The sequence below is a fragment of the Xenopus laevis genome, chromosome 6S (genome assembly GCF_017654675.1).
Source record: "Xenopus laevis strain J_2021 chromosome 6S, Xenopus_laevis_v10.1, whole genome shotgun sequence".
NCBI lineage: Eukaryota > Metazoa > Chordata > Amphibia > Anura > Pipidae > Xenopus > Xenopus laevis.
Genome location: NC_054382.1, coordinates 19,037,791 through 19,060,369, shown reverse-complemented (window position 1 = coordinate 19,060,369; position 22,579 = coordinate 19,037,791). Strand labels below are relative to the sequence as shown.

Genomic DNA, 22,579 nt, shown 5'->3' with positions numbered 1-22,579 from the left:
TCGGATTTGGCCGAATCCTTCTGCCCCGCCGAACCGAATCCGAATCCTAATTTGCATATGTAAATTAGGGGCGGGAGGTAAATTGCGTGACTTTTTGGCACAAAACAAGGATGTAAAAAAAATATCCCCTTCCCACCCCTAATTTGCATATGTGCAAATTAGGATTCGGATTCGGTTAGGTATTCGGCCGAATCTTTCACGGAGGATTCAGGGGTTCGGCCGAATCCAAAATAGTGGATTCGGTGCATCCCTAAATATAATGCTAACAATGTTTTTATGGATGTAGCTCATAATGGGACAGCATCACAAAAAGTAGACCTCCCATTACTAAAGTATGGGCACTCCTGATTTATATCTTTTTCTGGCTGTTCAGTGCAGGAGATCAAAGAGAAAGTCGGGACATTTCAGTACAAATCCGAGACTGTGGGTTGAGCAGTCAAAATTGGGACTGTCCTGCACAAAACAGGACAGTTGGGAAGTATGCTATAGTTACACCAGTGTGTTTAGGAGATGTCTGCTCTGGTGGATCACAGTGTAGGTGTCCATTTGCCAAATGTATTTTTAATATGTAATAAAAGATTTTATTATTGTAATTGTATAGTGCCAGTATATTATACAGCAATTTACAGAGATTACACATCATTTACATCAGTCCCTTCCCAAGCAGCAGACACTGCTCCTTCTTTCAATAAAGGTCACATTGTAGATAAAGGTTTCACTTGAGTTGGCATGCAATGCACATTATCCAAAGTCACGGATTTTATAATAATGTGCCGCCCTCCTCCCACCCCTCTCTTTGAACTATCAGTTCAAGGCAAAATACACTAAATCAAAAACCCATATAAATAGGGTATATTTTCCCTTTAACAAGCACAAGCTGCTCAGCACATGTGATCTTATTATTAAAAATAAATAACAGAACATTTAAACCAAAAAGTGATAAAGCTGCCTTCTGCCTCCCATAAAATAAACTCCTCTCTTCCACCTGGATACCTTGACATGAAAGGGGTAGATCTGGGAGTCTTCATTATTATCTCTGCAGATCAGCGTTGGGAAGGGGTGATTTCGATGAAACTCTCCAGTTATTAGATTGGGGATAGGGGATATAAGAAAGATTTAAAGGTGCAGACATCCTTTGCCTAAACTATGAACCCCATCTCAAACTAGTTGCGTTCAAGATTAAAGGGCAGTGACATAACTATAAATAATGGGCCCACAGGAAAAGACATTTGGGCTCACAGGAATAAGACATTTTTCATGTATCTATATTAAAACTACTTGTTGATCAGTGTACCCCTTGCCTCCCTTGGTCCCTTAGCAGTCACTCCATAGCTACACCCCTGGGAGGGGTATTTATTGGATCCTCCAAAGCTGGCTGCTTTCTCTTTCCCTTTCCCACCCTAAGGGCAGTGGCACACGCTGCTACTTGGGGAGATTAGTCGCCCAGCGGCAAATCGGCTCTTCTTCGGGCGACTTATCTCCCCTAAATGCCATCCTGCCGGCTAGAATGTAAATCGGCGGCGGGATGGCACTGGTAACGCTTCGTTTTCTGAAGCCCGCCCTGAAGTGGCCTCACGAGGAAACTTCGGGCGACTTCGGAAAGCCTAAGTGATCCGAGTGTCATCCCACTGCTGATTTACATTCTAACCGGCGGGAAGGCATTTAAGGGAGATAAGTTGCCAGAAGAAGAGGCAATTTGTCGCTGTGCGACTAATCTCCCCCAGTAGCCTCGTGTGCCCCTGCCCTAAACCTGTGACTACATGCAGTTTACTATTTCCCACAGAGAGAACTCGGTGCGAAGTTATAAATAATATGAATGTGATTTCTGAAGATAAATGATCCCTTGCACTATTCTAGGCCATTGTTTGTTGAGTCGATGCAGTGCAAAACGACCAGTTGTATCATGCTGCTAAATATATGCCTAGAGATGTGTTACTCTTATTGATATTTACACTAAAGCACATTGTGCAGCAGGAGGCCAGAACCTGCTTTTCTAGTTGAGTAATGTCTCTGGTATGAGATGGCGCTCCCTCTGAGTCAGGGTCACGCTCCTTTATGCTGGTGACAGTAGAAATTATAGTGCACAGAAACATTCATAACATTACATAATAAATGTACAAGGGGTAGACTGTGGGGCAAAAAGTAAACTGGCTGTTACAGAATGAAGATTGAAGGATTGGTATAGAATGCTATTATGCAGCAGTGCAGTTACCCATAGCAATATTATCACATGTAGTAGGGGTCATGGTTGCAGGCCCCTAGTCATTTGCTGGCAAAATCCCTTTTATTAATGGTGCCCGGGAGGTGGCAGTAGCTCCTCCAGGGTTGTCACATGCATCAAAGACACAGAACTGATGTGCCAGAGAACTGGGCACACACGTCACTTTCATGCCAAACACTGGCAATGATATCTACCAACGCAACTGCATCAGGTGCATCGTCCCTGGAGACCATGACAATTCTGGGAAACAATGCTGCATTGTGGGTTTACCTTGCACTCTGCGTCTGCAATAAATAAACGTCTTTCTGGTAGAAGGATGAGTTTGGCTTCACTTGGGCAAGGCCCCACCAGAAGATTCAGCCTGACCCTGAGTTACAGTCCAGTAATAAAAAAAATTCTGTGCAATGGCAATCCAGTTGGGATTCACTTTCCTCGATAACTTTCAGTTCCTGCTGCACATGGGGGGCTCTTGCTTTTCATCAAGCAGGGAGCCATCTTTAAGGTTCCCTAAGTAAGCTGGGTCTTCAGGAGAAGTACAACAAACGAAGTTATTACTAGAGAACGTAGAACCATGGTCTCTGATTTGAAAACAAGTGTCAAAGGCAAGCGACACTGTTATCTACAGGTGGCCATTAGAATACTACCCAGCATAATGATGACCCAAAACCAATAGTGGAATCTCAGAGGCAATGACATGACTATCATAAAGTATGTAAAGGATTGTGTGTGTCACCCTAGTGTCACCCTAGAAGAACAAAGGGTTGCCTCCTGTCTAGTAAAAAATATCAGTTGATGCCCATGTTATCAAAACAGCGAAGACACATTACTGCTTTAGGATGAACAATATTTTGCCCAATGGTATAGAAAAGTTTTGTACAAATGCACCCATTCAGCTTCATAGGAATCAGAAGTAGTGATGGGTGAATCTGCCCCGTTTTGCGTCACCGAAAAATTTGCGTAACGGCCAAAAAGCGCAATGAAGTCAATGGGCATCAAAATAATTTTGACTCACGACTTGACGCGAGTGACAATTTTTATACGCTCCACTATTTTGTCCAAATGCATTGAAGTCAATGGGTGTCCAAATAATTTTGACGCAAGAATTTTCCTCTGGCAAATTTTCTTATTTATTCGTGGGCGGCAAAACGTGGAAATTTGCCTCAAATCCATGCCTGCCGATTTTATTTTCCCATCACTAACCAGCAGGGAAAAACCTCAGCCCGCACTGACCCTAATCTGGAAAACCATAATCCACACCCATCCCTAAACCGCAAAATGTTGCCATTATAGGATCCTCAACCAAACTGTACCGGCATCTTCTTGCTCTGTACACTGCTTCTGTGAGCCACTGGTTCCAAGGCAGGGCATTTTCAGGAGCAGTGGGGGAGTATACTCCCCCAGTTTGACCAGCACCCAAGCATAACCTGCAATGATTAGCCAAATTTTAACCCGAACTGATACTCAACCCACTGGTCACTGCAGATTTCTGGTCAGCCTGCCCATCACTACTGTCTCTTTTTTTAAATGGACACAGTGAGGCAATGCAACAGATTAAACTAAAACCAACAAAGCCTATGTTATAATAACTAGAAACTTCTTGGCCTTACACCAAATTTTCTATAAGGCCCCTTGTCCCACAAAAGTGATCTGCTTTATACATGTGCTTTGTGTAGAAGTCACAACCTTCACCCAACACTTTCCTTCTAGGAAACCAACAGCTGCCAAGTCTACTGTAATGTTCCATCCCTTTATAACTACTTACACCTCCTTGTTGTATTGTCTCAGTGGAGCTGGTTGGTTATTCACTGTTTATGTACTCCCGCAACATTATATATATTTATTATATAAAATGTCTATAATGTTATTTCCCAAGTGTTTTCCATCACGCATAATGCTTCCATTAGAGGTGTTTGGCTTTTAAGCAAATATTCCGCTTATTTCCTTAAACCTTGGTGTCAGAGACTGCTTCGATGACTTGAAAGGATCTCAAACCTTGGGTCACGAAACTGTGGTAAAGTGGTTTCAGGAGAAGGCAGGAGGAAGTGTGCCGTGTGCTGACAATAACTTCCCCTCGCCTGAATAACCCTGCCTGTAATATCCCACCTCATTAATGAATAACATAAGTCACATGTGCATCCCATTAATACAGAATGCTCTTAGGTGCTTGAAACTTGGAACTACGATTATATTAGTTAGCAAATAAAGGTATCACCATTTTGTTATTTTCGTGCTGATAGAAACAAATACATGACCCTTTTCCCCCCAAAAAATGACAGGTCACTTACAACTCTGTGGGTAAATATATTTCTTGAATAAGTGAGAGACATAGGAACAATGAAATACTTCTGTGCAGTTGGTCTGCTTCAAACATATTCGGCAGGGACGCGATCACTGAAGCCAGAAAGTCAGTGCAAGCCCTACCTGAAACCCATTGTTATCATCCCTGCTGCAGGAGTTTAGCTATTAACAGGATTAATTAGCAGAGTGGCTGAAATAAGAAAGTTAATTAGCCTTTGTGCCAAAATAAGAAACCAATTAGACAATCTCTCAGCATCAATATATATTTAGGAATAATATACCTTAGGGCTCTTACTCAACAAATCAACAAAATTCACAATTTTTTCCCTCTTATTCCAGCTTTTCTCCCTAGAATTGCAGCATAAGCGCTCTTACTCATGAGCGTTTTTACCTGCGCTCCCCTGCGTTCCGTTTTTCAGCGTTCAGCCGCAGGGGAGCGCAGGAATAGGCGCATTTCATTATTTAAAATGGGGCTGTACTCACACAGGCGCATGTAGGCGCCGAACGCAGGTTGAGACGCAACATGCTGCATTTTTCCTGCGTTCGGCGCCTACACGCGCCTGTGTGAGTACAGCCCCATTTTAAATAATGAAATGCGTCTATTCCTGCGCTCCCCTGCGGCTGAACGCCGAAAAACGGAACGCAGGGGAGCGCAGGTAAAAACGCTCATGAGTAAGAGCGCTTATGCTGGAATTCTAGGGAGAAAAGCTGGAATAAGAGGGAAAAAATGGTGAATTTTGTTGATTTTCAGCACTGTGCACCCGTTAATAAACGGCCCCCATGTGTCTTATATCAAAAGTCTCATACCATTTCTTATGTGGCTTATGGCCCTGTCAGCTTTATTAAACAATGTAGTACATGGTTCATAACCCAATATTCTCTTGCTTAGCATTCAGATAACACATTTATTTTCAATAAGGAGGTAAAAGTTGAGGAATGTATGTTTTTTAAACGATTTGATTTTTATGGATTTCAGCTGCTGGTGATCTGCTCTAGGGTAGATTCACAATACGGCAAAACAACTGCCGAATGTTATAAAACCCCTTATTTAAAACGTGTAACCCTATCAGGGTCAGATAATCAAATGTATAAATATAGATTAGGAAACGTGCTCTTTGGCTAATATTAAAATAGGATCTGAATTGTCCTGGAACAAATGAAGCTTAGATAAAACCAGATGCCCCTGCTTTAAACCTCAACTCCCAGCATTCTCAGTAATGAACTCAGGTTTGTTATCTCCACGTTAGTTTAACTGGTATTAGGCAGGAGCGCCTTGTAACATCTATTTATATTATCGGTATTAGGTACATTTTCAGGGGATAACTGCAAATAATCTATGTTTTTGCTGAGAAAACATATCCCTGAGCCAAATGCACCCACACAAATGTTAAGAGCCACGGGAAATAGCATAATTTCTTTTGCTTGGCAACGTATCCGTAGTGGTTTGCTTTCTGAGAGATGTTTTGATTTCTCTGAATTCAGGTGAATTGCTACGGGCCAGGATTTGGGGCACAGGCAAGCGCAGAGGGGATGCTGCTCTTTAGCGAATCCATTATAACATGTAAAGAGTTTAGTGCTGCCTGTCTATATGCCTTAAAGCAGAATTAATTTAACAATATTTGGCTGTTGGTGTTATATTTATTTGATGTATATTTTATAGTTCATTTACAAACTAGATTCTAGCCTGGACCAGTGCAGTTGAAATAACAACAAGTCAGGTATTTTCTTTTCCAGCGAATAGTAGACTGTACAAAGCCATTGCTGATTGGTTCGATTTTCGTGAACCCCTTGTCATGCACAATAAAGCAATAAAGTTTCTCCCACCAGGGGGTCCATCATCACATTTATCCTGATCTGACTTATAAACGTACTTGTACTTAGCTGATCTTCTGTGCAAATATATGTTCAGCCCTGCCGTTAGAAACCACTATTGTCCTTTTGGGCCTGTGCAAGGCTTGGATCTATTGGGTCTTCCTTTGAAGGTGCCATTAATGGATGCATCGGCTTTGTCTAACCCTGTATGCACTTAGCATATTGGTAAAAAAAAAGTGTCATCCTTACATACTTTCCTTACAGTTTAATCATGTCCCATCCTATTACTGTCATCTTGTTGTCTTTCCATTTTCTCTTGTCCATTGCCTTCTGCTCACCTAGGTATTTTACCCCTCCCATTGTCCCCATCATCTCTTGCATTCTACTTAAAGGGATCCTGTCATCGGAAAACATATTTTTTTCAAAACACATCAGTGAATAGTGCTACTGCAGCAGAATTCTGCACTGAAATCCATTTCTCAAAAGAGAAAACAGATTTTTTTTATATTCAATTTTGAAATCTGACATCTGGCTAGACATTTTGTCAATTTCCCAGCTCCCCCTGGTCATGTGACTTGTGCCTGCACTTTAGGAGAGAAATGCTTTCTGGCAGGCTGTTGTTTTTCCTTCTCAATGTAACTGAATGTGTCTCAGTGGGACATGGGTTTTTACTATTGAGTGTTGTTCTTAAATCGACCAGGCAGCTGTTATCTTGTGTTAGGGAGCTGCTATCTGGTTACCTTCCCATTGTTCTTTTGTTTGGCTGCTGGGGGGGGAAGGGAGGGGGGTGATATCACTCCAACTTGCAGTACAGCAGTAAAGAGTGACTGAAGTTTATCAGAGCACAAGTCACATGACTTGGGGCAGCAGAGAAATTGACAATATGTCTAGCCCCATGTCAGATTTCAAAATTGAATATAAAAAAATGTGTTTGCTCTATTGAGAAATGGGTTTCAGTGCAGAATTCTGCTGGAGCAACACTATTAACTGATTCATTTTGAAAAAAAAAAATTCAAAATTTTTTTTCCATGACAGTATCCCTTTAAGATCAGACAAACTGGCCATACGCATTACAATTTTTTCTTTACTTGAATAATTTTAGTGCAATCCTACAAAATTGTTGAATTATCATAAGGTTGGTGTGCACGGGATGATCATACACCTGGCGATCTTTCTTCTGACATTGGTCAGATAATTGATCGTGCAGGCTAAAAAATATTTGTCTTAGGGCACAGACAAATCTTCTATTCTTCGGGGTGACTAATCTCCCTGAACTGCCTTCCACTGGCTAGAATGTAAATCACCGGTGGGATTTAGATTCTAGCCGGCGGGAGGCAGTTCAGTAGATTAGTCGCCCCAAAGAAGAGGCGATCTATCGCCTGGCAACTAAATCTCCCTGAATCTGAGCGTGTCTTTGTTGGGTGATGGGTTGGATAGATTTAGATCGCTTAACAGTTTGGAAACTGCACATGTGTGAGGTGGTGCTTCAATGACAAAATGATGACAGTTGTCAGAGATTGCATGCATCAGCCGTTCGTTCTTTGGTACGAACATTCATTTCAATAAATTGCAGCAGTAAATATGCTGTTTTTCTTCTTTATTGAGGGTAGTAGCATTATGGCAAGAGCAGCCCTCTGTCTCCATAACGAGACTCATCTTCACTAACGTTCGGTGCAATAAAAAATAAAGCTCTGTACCGAATCAAGGATACACAAAAGAACTTTCAGATTGAAAACAGTGTATGCGAAAGCATATACATTACATCCTCTTCTGGTTTGGGCTTCAACAAGGTGATATCACTTGTAATGGTCGTTTTTGTGGATGGCCAAATTGTACTTTTAAACCATCAGCTTGGGTGTGTGATAATGAAAAAATCTTTTAACAGTCTACGTGTATGGCCACCTTTATATAATTATATTGCTCCTAGTAGGTATGCACTGAGAGAGTGTGGTGCCCAATACAGCCATTCTGTTTTTGCAGAGATCTTGCTTCTCTTCTGTGCCAGGCTGCAGAGCTACAAATCAGATATTTACATTAGTTATGCATTGAGTCTCATCCACACTCATTTAACTAACTGCTAGGGAGCTTTTTAAGAAAAATAAAAATAAGCCATCTAGAAGCCACATTAGCCAGGACAGGATAACGCACCCACATAAAACAAAATACACTGAGAGAACACTCTCCTAATAACCCTTTTATCTCACATCACATACAAATATTAGGGGGTTATTTATCAAAGTCAGAATTTATCTCAATATTTTCGGCTGCAAGCTTCGATCAAATCCACTCAGGTTTTTTGCTCTTATTTATTATTACATTTTCCCGAAAATTTGCTTTGCAGGAAAAAAAATCAGATTTTCATGATTTTTTCAGACTTTTCTTTCAATTTTCACATTTTTTCTGATATTTCACCCGAAAACTCAGATTTTTCCCCGAAAACTTCGGGGTATTGCATGAAACCCAGTGCACATCAAAAAATCATTGGGACTTCACCCATTGACATATATGCAACCTCAAAAGGTTTGAGATGCTGGATTTTTTGATTCAGACTTTTCCATCCTCGGGGGTTTAATACATTTCCATGTATATAAAATGTATATAAAATTTTATTTAAAAAAAAAAATCACAACTTTTTCGTGATTTATGCATTCGGAGTTTAGTAAATAACCCCTTTATTTACAGAATAAAGAGCTGGATAACTGCTTTTGCTCTGTATCTTTTAGAGAAATAGCAGAAAGTGCATTTTTGTCATCTCCGCTTTAATATTGTTGTCAAAAGCCATATTTGATCAGTATTCAGCAATCTTCCTTAAAACCACAAGAATAAGATGCTATTATTTATAGATGCTGTGTAAAGCTTATTGCCTTGGGGGACTTACATTCTTGTTTGAAGAATTAATCTCATGCGGACGTTGATGTATAGATGCATTTCCAACTGGTCTTATTGGAATTGTGTTTTTTGTGGTGTACATGCATAGTAGCCACCATAGTGGAAAAATATCACCATAAGTGTGTCCCACCTTGTTGTTGGCTCAAGGTGGTGAATTACAGTCTAGCTGCCTTAATTGTCAGCAAGATTGTCCCTAACTGATTAGCTGTATCTACTGATTTGTATTCGTAAGGCCATGGACAAACAGATGGCCTTGGGTGTGCTGACACACTTATTTATGACCAGTTTAATTAATTATTTAGCCACAGCCATGTTTATTTCTTGTGTTCCAAGTTAACGTTAAGCTGGTTGAGCAAGTGATAGGTCCCATGTGCAACTGACGATAGTAGGATGTAGGATACATAGGATCATAATGATCCTCCCTAAGATGACAGTAGAGACATCTCAAGATATCAGATGTTGTTCTACACCTATGTCTCCTTCGACCCTGGATTTCTAAAAGTGAACATCTTATTAGTAGCTAATAGTTTCTGGAATTAGGCACATTTTTACAAGGTTGTTCTATATCCTCCAATACTATTGTATGGATGGTCTTAAGAGCTGCATTAGCTTCACCTTAAGGAAAGCAATATAAATGTTTTTGAAGGCCGCTAGAAATATCCTTGTGTCATGAACCTAGATACTGATATTCCCGTTTATTTTTCAAGTTGCTACAGACATTCTCTTTTTATTGCTTTACAGATCTAAGTCGGCTTTGTTCCACTTGCAAAATCCAGCAGATCCTATTGCTATCTGGTCTATAAACATTAGTGACCTTATCGTTTCTGTCTTTCACCCTCTGTGCAATAGGGCTTTCTGTTCCTTTGAAACCCGGATTAGTGGAAAATTCCTTGTAAATTCACCATATCAGCAGTTTCAGCAGTTTGCGTCTTGCTTTAAAAAACAATATATAAGACTAATCTCCATATGTTAGCTTTAATAAAGTTAATGGAAAACAGGAAAGCCACATGTCATGCTATAACTATCACTATAGGTCCAACAAATGAATTCTCAGCCATCGTGAGCAGAACGAAGCAATGAAATCATGGGTTACATGGTTCCATTGGAAAAAAGGACACTTGATGCACAGGCATAGAGAAACTGCTCAATTAACATAATAAATGGGTGATTAGGAAAGAAAATATGCAGAAACCTATACTTGGTGCAGATCTTTATTGCTTGCTTCAAAGAAACTCCATGTAGCATGCATTTTCTGTGGGCACCCTGCTTTATAGTGGATATACGCTTGGCTGGACAGACCTGGGCTTGTTGGTTTGCAAAAAAAAATTGTTTTATTTCTTCTTTGAAGCTGATGTGATGTGTTCCATTGAAGTGCACAATGAAAGATGCTTCCCTTCAGTGCAGGTGCATTTTGTGAACAGGGATGTGTGTATTTGAAATATGAACAAAGATGGAAACAACTTGGTGTTTGACCTTCTACTGCAGCTGCTTAACAACAACAAAAAAATGAATTTTTCATTTATAATGAATATGACTGTATATGATATACAATTTTCAAACAATAGGATAACAATTCCATATTTTAATATAATAGGAGATGAGCAGAATAATCGATTCCCGGTGCAAATGGTCAGATAGTACAAAATGGGAAGGTGAATGGGTTAGGGCTCTTACACACGGGTGTTTGTTTGTGCGCTCCCCTGCGTTGCACTTTCCTCCGTTCAGCCGCAGGGGAGCGCAGGAGTAGATGCACTGAATTGTTTTCAACACAGACGCATGTAAGCGCCAAATGCAGGTTGGGACGCAGCATGTTGCATTTTACCTGCGTTCGGCGCTTACATGCGTCTGTGTGATTACAGCCCCATTGCCAATAATTGAGTGTGTCTACTCCTGTGCTCCCCTGCGGCTGAACGGAGGAAAGCGCAACACAGGGGAGCACACAAACAAACACCAGTGTGTAAGAGCACTTAGGGTAAAATACCACCGCCCAGTTGTGAATGTTTAGACAATTAACAGAAGAAACTGAGTGAGAGCCAATAGAAGAGCTTTCTGATGTGTTTATTCACACAACATGTTTCAGGCCCTTTATCAAGTGTAGTATTTTTAAACGTTTTTTGCTGACCCCCTTGGTGTCTATTTAAAACCACCGTGCTTTACAATTCACACTATAATTGTGTCATCCAATGTTTCGTGCCAAACTTAAATTGCTGGCTGTAAGGGTCTTCACCAGGAAGTCGTGCAAGTTTGCATAATCGGTGGAACCAGCGGAGTCTGGAGTCGGCATTTTTTGATCTTTGATCTTTCAAAACTCACGTCTGGTGAGTTGTTTGTGCTACTGGCACGATCGGTCTCTGAATTGTGGTTAGAGTGTTCACACTCAGCACTTAGAAGTTACGTAATTATTGTGTGCACACAGGGTGAAAAAATAACAGCAAGGGCTGCACGTATTGGCTACTCTTTAATGTAATAATTCACAAAACAATCCTTTCTCCTCCATTTTTTATTTTTTATTTTTTAAAAATTTTTTATTTTTATTTTTTCTTTAAAATTGCTTTGAATTTAAGTTTAGCACGAAACATTGGATGACACAATTATAGTGTGAATAGTAAAGCACGGTGGTTTTAAATAGACACCAAGGGGGTCAGCAAAAAACGTTTAAAAATACTACGCTATATGAAATTTATTTCTGTTATTCTCCCTCCCCAAATTTATTTGGAGGAATACAGCGACTTTACATTTGTAAGAATTTTCTAACAGGTGGAGGAGAACCTGAGTTGACGCTGGACTTTTGGGAGTGATCCTAGCTTCCTCGGAATCGAACTATATTTGGACCTTTATCAAGTGTAAACATTTAAAGTTGTATACAGGAAGTGATGTCACACAAGTTAGGTGTGATGCCAAACAAACACTATAAATATTCAATATTAATTATATTGCATATCATAGTGTCCATGGGAACAAGCCCACATAACTGCCAAAGAACTTTCGAATAGTCCAAAAAGTCCAATAAAGGAACTGCCCATTCATGTATCCAAGTATACAGTCCGTTTTCTATCTTGGGCACAGAAATCTTTATCCGAAAAGGACACAATACGTCAAATCATAGGTAGACACTGTATCAAATCAAACATTTTACACTCCAGCTAGCATTCGTGCCTTTTGGTTGTAATGTATAGAATTTTTTTTAATCCAATAGGCTTCTCTTTGCAATAACCTTTGTTTCATGTTGCCAACTCTATGTAAAGGACTAACTAACTCAAGAATAATTGTGACTGGTTATTGTTAGCAGTACCTATGCACTGTTGTGTCTGTTGCTGTTCCCTTTTTGCAATTATGAATTTCCTCTGTGTTCTTTGATGCAGTTTTTCACGGTTCTTGCTGTTTGGCCAATAAATGGCATCCCACAGGGGCATTTAAAGGAGAATTCAACCTGTTCTGAAAAAAATCCGTACCCCCTACCCCTGGTAGAACCCCCTCCCTCCTCCCCCCCAGGCTAACTACCCCCCCCCCGGGGAGATGCCCCATATTCCATACTTACCCTTCGTCGCAGATTCTTCCACCGAAGTTCCACGCGTCCATCTTCTGCGTCCTCTGTAAGCACAGCGAGATCGGTATTTCAGGCGCAGTTGGAGCAGTTTGCCGGTTTGTGCAACTGCACGGAAATTGCTGATCTCGCAGCCAGCTTACCAAGGACGCAGAAGATGGACGCGTGGAACTTCGGTGGAAGAATCTGCGACGAGGGGTAAGTATGGAATATGGGGCATCTCCCTGGGGGGGTAGTTAGCCTGGGGGGAGGGGGTCTTTATCTCCTTTAAGCAGATAAATCACATTACTAGTGTCGCAAGTTGCATAATGTTTTAAATTAACCGGGGTTCCGGGGAAGAGTGTCGCCTCATCTTTTATAATAAAGGAACAATAAATACAGTTTAGTACAGAGTCACACTCTCAGATTTGGGGAGATTAGTCGACCAGCGACAAATCTTCTCTTCTTCAGGGCGACTAATCTCAGCAAATTGCCTCCCGCCGGCTAGAATGGCAATCGGTGAAATTCGTTTTCCGAAGTTGCCTCACAAAGGAAACTTCAAAGCGACTTTGGAAAATGAAGGGCTCAGAGTGCCATCCCGCTGGTGATTTAGATTCTAGCCGACGGGAAGCAGTTCGGGGAGATTAGTTGCCCGAAGAAGTGGCGATTTATCGCCGGGCGACTAAATCTCCCCGAATCTGAGCTTGCAGAGCTTGTCTCTGCCCTTAGGCACGCATACATACCTACTTTTGGTTTACCTAGGAACATTTGGGGAGTTAATCTCAGATTGGAAAAGAATATCACAAAACTATTTGTAGTTTGATTAAACGTGTTTAGCTTGTACTGGTCAGATTGTTAATATGTGTTTGATTTTGGCTGTGATAGGTGCCCTTTAAGTGTTTTGTCTTGTTACAGCAATGGCTAATACCTGTGGATAATGTGCTTGATGTTTTTACTATGAGCAATGTATTGATTTACAAAGGGGAGAACTTCCCTTGTACACTTGGGTTTATAGGACAATAGCTGACTTCTTGCAATTTTACCCATTTCCTTGGCACATATTTTTCTTGTGATTTATACTGTCTTTTAATAAAGAGGGTAGGGCCTTGAGCATGCTGATGACTTTGTCCTACTTTAGGTAAAATGATCTGGGGGGAAAAAAATTGAGTTTACATACAGTAGATCAAGTCTCAGTTCAGCCTGTTATGATGTACGATGCCAGCAGCTAATGATTTGCACCCAAGTTGTGTGACTCTACACCTGCAATTCTATGAACCAGATATCACTTGTGTGCCACATTCTGCCTCTATAACGTATCGTATCTGGCTGCAGTGTTTGAAGAGATTAGTGACTTTTTTTGCAGGGTTTGCGAACACACTGATGTGCAAACATATGGGTATCTCAAGAATTCTGTTATGAGTATCTTGACCAACACAGTTTAGGCCTGTCAAATTTTTCAGCTTGAGGCCATGATGGCCCTACATCCCTCTCTTTAATCCTGCCGGTTTACTGTACACTAGGAAATGCCTTTAAACTCACCTTCATTGTGAATATTCTCATCTTGACTGGGCCTCTTGCACTATACCCAACCGTAGGGAAAAACAGCTTTGCTCCCGGTGTTTAGTAGGGCATGCTTGGAAACTAGATGTATATCTTATTTATTATCCCTGAAAAGGAAAAACCATCAAGTAACAAGTGATTTGATCAGATCCTGGAAACGGATGGAGAAAATCCCAGCACTGAGCTTTGTTATTGTGGGTCTTTTCTGAGGATTATTATTACAAATACACAAAGAAAGTCTGGTCAGTGAAAAGTTTTCAGATAAACCAACTGACAAAACTGCTGATTTATGTGGAATGGTGTCACAAAGGTAACCTAGTTTTGCACCCTGGGGCAATTCACTACCTCCAAGTGAAAGGTGACCATACAAAACAACAATAGCTTGGTTGGTCAATTCATGTGCATGGAGCCTTCAGGCCACAAAAATACTGTACTGTAATTCCTTTTTGATTAGTCTTTGGCTTCTATGAATATCATCAGAACCTTTGGGGGCACTGCCCAACACTAAAGTGACAGGAGCAACACTTTTCTTTCCATTTAGATCCAATATTTGCAGCCACAGACTTAACAAGTAGATCAATGCTATGTGCAGTTAGTGTGGGCTGGTAGTTCAGATTGTTCAGTAAGTTGTGGTCCACTATAGCAGCAGTTGTGCAGGAAGTAACAGTGGACTAGTCTCTCCTTTTGGACCCAAGCAGCTATTGGTCCTGGACTATAACCATCACCAATTTACTGTGCTAGGGCCAGTAGAACAAACCCCTTTCTCTGGGCCTGGATTAAAAACATAGAGGCTATTGATTTGCACTTGTACAAATGCACAGAGTGTTTAAATGCATTGTAAACATTGACATTGCTGTGTGTATTCTGCTCCATGTTGATCAGTAAACCCTATAGACATAGTTAGCAACCCCCAGAGTATACTGTATGATAAACTCACATGCACAGAATATTGAATGATTAAGGCTATTTAGGAAAGAATTCAACATTTCCATTAGACTAAAACCAATGCACTGAGCACAGACAGGGCTGGTTTAGGGTATAGAGAAATTGCATTTGTTCTGCAGCCCCAGTGATAGCCTCATCTGACTTATAAGTAAGTGTTGATGGGAATTAACTGCATCCTAGGACCATGAACAAGTGGCTCAGTAGATTCACTTGCAAATGAAAAAGCAGAATGTATTCTAGTCTGACAGGTATTTGCACTGGTATTTGGGACTTGTCAACAGTTTTGGTAATATGTAATACAGATCAACTACCTGATCAAAATAAATATCACCTACAAAATGAACATTTGTTGCATAGTAGCCTCTAAATTTGCAAAATGTAGGCCCGGATTTGTGGCGAGGCCACAAAGGCCCAGGCTTAGGGCAACAAAAAACTAGGGGCAATATGCCGCCCAGCCACAATATGTGGACCTGTGCGTCCCCATTCAACTGTGCCGTTTGCCGACGTGTACGCGCATGCATGCGCGGCAGGTGGGGGTAGTGCAGGTAGATGAAGTATGTTTAGGACTCACGTACAATGAGGGGCCTTGACATGGCATGCGTGTTTACATATTTTGGCCAAAGTGTGGAACTAAAAACTCATTTTTTGTAATTATTTTTTAAAGGCAAACCGAGCGCTGGCAAATTCTCTCTTTCTCTTTGAGCCTCCTGTAGGCTGTAAGTCCACATAAGTGCTACCAATAGTCAATCACAGCTAGTGTTGCCACCTTTTCTGGAAAAAAATGCAGGCCTTCCTATATATTTATCTTTTTTCCCTATTAATAACATTGGGATCAACCATAATTTTTACCGGCCAGGTCGGTAAAATACCAGGTGGCAATCCTACACAGCCGATAATTAGCATTCCCAGGAACTTTTGCCATACTTGTGTTGCTCTCCAATTTTTTCACATTTGAATATGGCTCATGGGTAAAAAAGGTTGGGAGTAAATTGCCTATGACTAAGTGCTGGGTAAGCATGAAATGCGTTAGGCTCCATGAAAGTAAATGCTATGTTTTTAATATAAGATAAAAAACCTTTTTCTCAGCATGAATATAGAGTTAAAATTCTTTTTTTAAAAAGGTTGGGGATACCTGTTCTAAATCATTGAAAGCTGCACTGAATTCATGGTTTCAAGGCTAAGACTGAAAAAAACCTATAACTGATTTCAGCTCACAATGACAATGATGAGATCATGGCCCAGTTTGTATAGTGAGGAGGCAGGAGCAGGCCCGGACTGGCAATCTGTGGGTTCTGGCAAATGCCAGAGGGGCTGCTGTATGGTTCCATAGAAAGTTACCATATATTGGGCTGATAGGGGGCTGTTTGGGCTGTTTGGGCCTCTGTGTACTTGGAATGGCAGGGCCTATTTTGACTCCCAGTCCAGGCCTGGGCAGGAGCACAGCTTGAAAGAATGGAATCTGGATATGTTCTAGCACATTACGTTACCAAATCTCTGTACCTGTGGGATAATGAATATGCAGACATCAAGGATGTGAGAAATATCTTTATGCCAATCCTAGGCTTCCTGCTTGGAGACAAATGTGCGGTCCCACCATCCCAAAGGCAGAGCACGAAGAAGCATTTCTTTTGTTGTAGTGCTAAGAATGTCACACGAATCCTAAGCGTATCCAAGAGCTGGATCATTCATAATGGATAAATACATTTATTATCTGAGAACAATACAGTTGCAATTTAATACAGAATGATATCACGGGGGACATGTGGCTGTTTGCAATTAACTTGCAGGACGAAGCTTCCTTATACAAACAAGGTCTAGACATTGACCTGTGCAACTGTAGCCAAAGGCTCCATTGTGCAGCACCTGGGTACTCCAGAACATGATTGTAGTGACCTTGTGACATGAAGTTTGTAGTTATTGTCTTCACCAGGGGGAATTCCTGCAGTGAATGGTGAGAGTTTATGTTACATTACAGTAGTAATTTCACATATAAAAATTATAGGTGCCTTTATACTCTTGTTTCTAGTCTGTTTTTTTTTTTACTATACGACCCTAACTTTGCTAAATTCCTGAACTAAATGTGTCATCTTGCTCTAACTAATGAAAACAATTGAATGTCTGTGTTGTCCTTATAAAGGTCCATTGACCTTCTTAGCAGGGGAAGCATCACTTTAGGGGAACATCGGCCGTAAAACAAGAGCAGGCTGTTATTTTTCTGACCAGGCAATTAGCTTCTTCTACAAAGCTCAAGGATAGTGCAGCCCAATTACTGTATGTACCTTGCACCAGGCAAGGTTCTAGCACAGTAACACCCTTTCATTGCAGCACCTCCTGGTTTCCTGGGTGCTTCCCTTCACTAATGTGCTCTACAGAACAATAACTACTACTGCCTGCCGTGACCTCAGACGGTCTCACAGCTGGCATCTGCGCTCTTTTGGCCTCAACTATGGTTCCTCTTCCTGAATGCCAAAATTACCCAATAATCTCTGTATCTATACTGATGATCCACACTACAAGTCTAATATTTTCATGGATAGATCGTAGCAATTATTTAAGGTTTATTTAAGGCAAGGGCCTCCTTCCACCAATGGAAGTCATCTTGTACTCAAGCACTGATATAATTGTGTATCAGCATGAATATCTGGTTCCACTGATGAAGCCTCTGTTTATAATATATATATATATATATATATATATATATATATATATATATATATATATATATATATATATATATATATATAAAATCTGTAATGGAAAGCACCTCTCTCCGCAGGAGCTACTTAGTAGCTGCCCCTGTGCTCGGAATGGAATTCATGTACAAAATAGAACATAAAACCAGCACCAAGGGTCTTGAAGTGAAAAAAGCTTATATTGTTACATAGTATGTAAAACCGACGTTTCGGTCCCCATTGGAACCTAATGGAACCTTGAAAAAGGTCCCAATGGGGACCGAAACATCAGTTTTACATACTATGTAACTTCAAGACCCTTGGTGCTGTTTTTTTGTTCTATTTTATATATATATATATATATATATATATATATATATATATATATATATATATATATATATATATATATATATATACATACTGTATATTTTATATATATATAACGGTCAAAATGTGTGTTGAGTACAGGTAATACTGTCTACTAAAGTTCTAAACGCTGCTTCGCTGTATGTTGCAGGTGTGCTGTTCCTACAGTATGGCGATGATACCAAGAAAATGCAAATGCCCAATGAAATCACAGGCATAGACACAATTCGTGCCCTGTTTGTAAGTGCCTTCGCTCAGCAACTGACAATGAAGATCCTGGAGTCGCCCAACACAGCCATTTATATTAAGGACGATGGCCGAAATATCTATTATGAGCTCAGCGATGTCAGGTATGGTACTTAATTACACAGGGATACATACAATGATACAGAATCGAAATTTGCATTAAAGCGGTGGTTCACCTTTCAGTTAACTTTTTAGAATGGCCCATTCTAATCAACTTTTTAATTGGTCTTCATTATTTATTTTTTATAGTTTTTTAATTATTTGCCTTCTTCTTCTTTAAAATGGAGGGGGGGGGGTCATCTAAAAAAAAACAAATGCTCTGCCAGGCTACATATTTATTGTTATTGCTACTTTTTATTATGCATCTTTCTATTCAGGCCTCTCCTATTCATATTCCAGTCTCTTATTTAAATCAATGCATGGTTGCTAGGGTAATATGGACACTAGCGACCAGATTACTGAAATTGCAAATTGCAGAGCTGCTGAATAAAAAGCTGAAAAAAACTCAAATGGAGGTCACTGACCCCATCTAAAAAAACAAATGCTCTGTAAGGCTACAAATGTATTGTTATTGCTACTTTTTAATAATTGACATTAATAATAGGGTTATTTGGACCCTAGCAACCAGAGAGCTGCTGAATAAAAAAATAAAAAATAAATAATAAATAAATAAATAATAAAATAACACAAAAACCACAAATAACAAAAAATGAAAACCAATTGCCAATTGTCTTAGAATATCTTAGAATACAAGATGCCTCTTCTTCGGGCGACTAATCTCCCCTAAATGCTAGAATGTAAATCGCCAGCGAAATGGTACTCGGGAACGCTTCGTTTTCCGAAGTCGCCCGAAGTTGCCTCATGAGGAAGCATTCTGAGTGCCATCCCATTGGCGATTTACATTCTAGCTGGCAGGAAGGCATTTAGGGAAGATTAGTCGCCCGAAGAGGCGATTTGTCGCTGGGCGACTAATCTCCCCCAGTAACCACGTCTGCCACCACCCCAAAGGGCCATAGATGATAAGGATGAAATGATACATTATTGGAAGCTCTGATTCTTGAGAAGGAGAAGTGGGAGGCAGAAAACCCAGTACTCCCCCTTACAACAGAACAGAGAGATATGGAATTTTACAGTTATTTCTGCAAATGGGATACTTTGATTTATCATTTATTAGTTGCATGCCAAAGTGAATGTACATCCAGAATACATATCGCTTGTGTTGGTGTCTCTCCCCCCCTCTACTTCCCTGCAATTTACTAGTGTAATTTCTTTTGCAGTTTAGCTTTACAGCAGATCTTTGCAATAGAGCATACATAATACATACCCTCATAATAAACGTCAGCAGGAAAAATGTCTGCCTGAGACAAGAAATTGGGAAAAATCTCACTATTTCTTGAATTTTTGGCCCATGGAGAAGTATTCATCCATAAGGGGACAATCCATAGTGAAAGAGGTTTGATCACTTGTGATTGGCCTGCCTAGAAAAGGGGCCTGTTGTGCCATTATCTTAAACAAGTGTCCAGCAGAAGTGGAATGGCTGGCTTGTACTATTAACTCTAACTATAAACAGATTAGGTTCTATATACAGTATATATAAATATATATATATTTATATATATGTATACAGTATATATATATATATATATATGTATATATGTATATATATATATATATATATATATATATATATATATATATATTTATATATATATTTATAAACTTTTCTGGAGTGCCCGCACCTCTGACAGTGGCGAATGCGAGGTGCTCGATCAATGCTTAAAGTATAGGTAATAGAGGATCCGCACTCTCATTTTCATTTTCAAAGTGATAGTTTTTATTTTCACATCACAATCCGACGTTTCGGTTCTCACATCCTTGAGAAAGGTCCCCAGGAGGGACCGAAACGTCGGATTGTGATGTGAAAATAAAAACTATCACTTTGAAAATGAAAATGAGAGTGCGGATCCTCTATTACCTATATATATTTATATATATGTATATATACATAAATATATATTATATACAGTATTTATACTTTATATAAATAGTTCTCTCTGCTCTACTCTAACTATAAACAGATTAGGTTCTATAAACAGTATATATATATATATATATATATATATATATATATATATATATATATATATATATATATATATATATATATACATAAAATATATATATATGAGGGATGCACCGAATCCAGGATTCGGTTCCGGATTCGGCCTTTTTCAGCAGGATTCGGATTCGGCCGAATCCTTCTGCCCAGCCGAACCGAATCTGAACCCTAATTTGCATATGCAAATTAGGGGCGGGAGGGAAATCGCGTGACTTTTTGTTCAGAAAACAAGGAAGTAAAAACTGTTTTCCCCTTCCCACCCCTAATTTGCATATGCAAATTAGGGTTCGGATCCGGTTCGGTATTCGGCCGAATCTTTTTTTTTAAAAGTTTTTATTTTCAGGTTTTCAAAAGAAAATAGGGTAAGAGAGAGACAGAGAAAGAAAGGAAAAGATAGGAGAGCAAAGGCAAAGGGAGCAGGGCATGCTAACACATCTAGCAATCAGGAATACCACAGTTTAACAATTCACATTTATCAGCGGAGTGACCGGGTTCTCTCTGTAGGTCAGCCACGAACCCCAGATATTGGTAAATTTTTGCGGACAGCCGCGGGAAAGGTATGTCAATTTCTGGTTTGACAGAGAACCGTTGACTAGGTTCAGCCAGAATGGCAGGGACGGAGGGGCAGTAGATTTCCAATTAAGAAGTATGGCTTTCTTTGCGAAGTAGAGAAGTTGGAGATAGCAGATTTTGGTGCAGTGGTCCAGGTCCAGATCCTCAAATATACCCAGTAGGCAGATCAGTGGGGACAAAATACGAGGCAGGTCTAAGGCTTCGGAGGAATAAAACACCACGTCCTTCCAGAATTTCTGTATAATTGGACAATGCCAAAATATGTGCATATAGGAACCAACATCCCCCCCACATCTAAAGCAAACATCGGATGCATTAGGGAACATTTTGCCCAGCCTATAGGGAGTCAAATAGACCCTATTCAGGAATTTCATTTGAATATACCGATCCCTAGCAGGTATAGTTATCTCGGGGATCTGCCTTAAGCTGTCCTGCCACATGTCATCAGTTAGTTCAGGGATATCCCTTTTCCATTTTCCTAGAACATGGACAAGTGGGTCAGGGGAGGTCAACCACAGCAGTGTATACGAGCGGGAGAGAGGTTTGTTTAGACCATCTTTACGTAGATATTTTTCTAGAGTAGTACCTGACACTTCTATCGGTCTCTCAGGGAATTGGGAACGAAAGGCGTGGGAAAGCTGGAGGTACCTGAAAAACATACTTTGGGGCAGGTGAAATTCATCCTTCAAAGCTTGGAATGACTTTAAGTCCCCTCCCACTACTACATCCTGTAACTGTTTGATACCACTAGCAGCCCATTGAGAGACATCAGGAATAGTGAGAAATTGAGGAAGATGGCTATTACCCCAGAGTGGCGTCCACTTGGACCATGTTGTTCGAGAATTCGGCCGAATCTTTAGCGAAGGATTCAGGGGTTCGGCCGAATCCAAAAAAAGTGGATTCGGTGCATCCCTAATATATATAATATATATACTTTATAAATAGTTCTCTCTGCTATAGGGTAGGTCGTAAGCCCTGCTACTGCCATTGGCTAATAGGGGAATAGGGCTTATATTCCGTGTTCTAGATTCATGTTCCATAGAGAGATAACAAAAGGCACGTTATAAAAGGACAATGTACTGAACCCGGTGCTCCTGAGTCAGGTTTTCCTTTGTGTGCACAGATAATGGCACAGAAAGTTGCAGTCGGGCACTTGTAATCCAGTTATACAGGGCTGGCATATCTCTGCCAAACATGGAAATACAATTTGAATGGCAAATTTACTTATCCCCGTTAACAACAAGGGATTTTGCATGTGACATTTTGTGCCTGTTAAACCAGCATTAGAAGTGTTGCTAACAAAATAGTGGATGGGCCTTTAAGACGATTGGGCAATGTCTAGATAGAGTGGA

The 22,579-nt window shown here is 40.2% G+C and overlaps 1 protein-coding gene across 14 annotated transcripts in view; it reads left to right on the top strand.

Moving 5' to 3' along the window:
• Positions 1-22,579, top strand: part of kiaa1217.S (KIAA1217 S homeolog) — a 261,072-nt gene that overhangs the window by 153,369 nt on the left and 85,124 nt on the right. For all 14 annotated transcript variants that reach the window (XM_041567402.1, XM_018269086.2, XM_041567400.1 and 11 more), the window contains one exon: positions 18,441-18,639. In XM_041567402.1, coding sequence (XP_041423336.1) covers positions 18,441-18,639 — 199 coding nt within the window. The remainder of the gene's footprint in view (positions 1-18,440; positions 18,640-22,579) is intronic.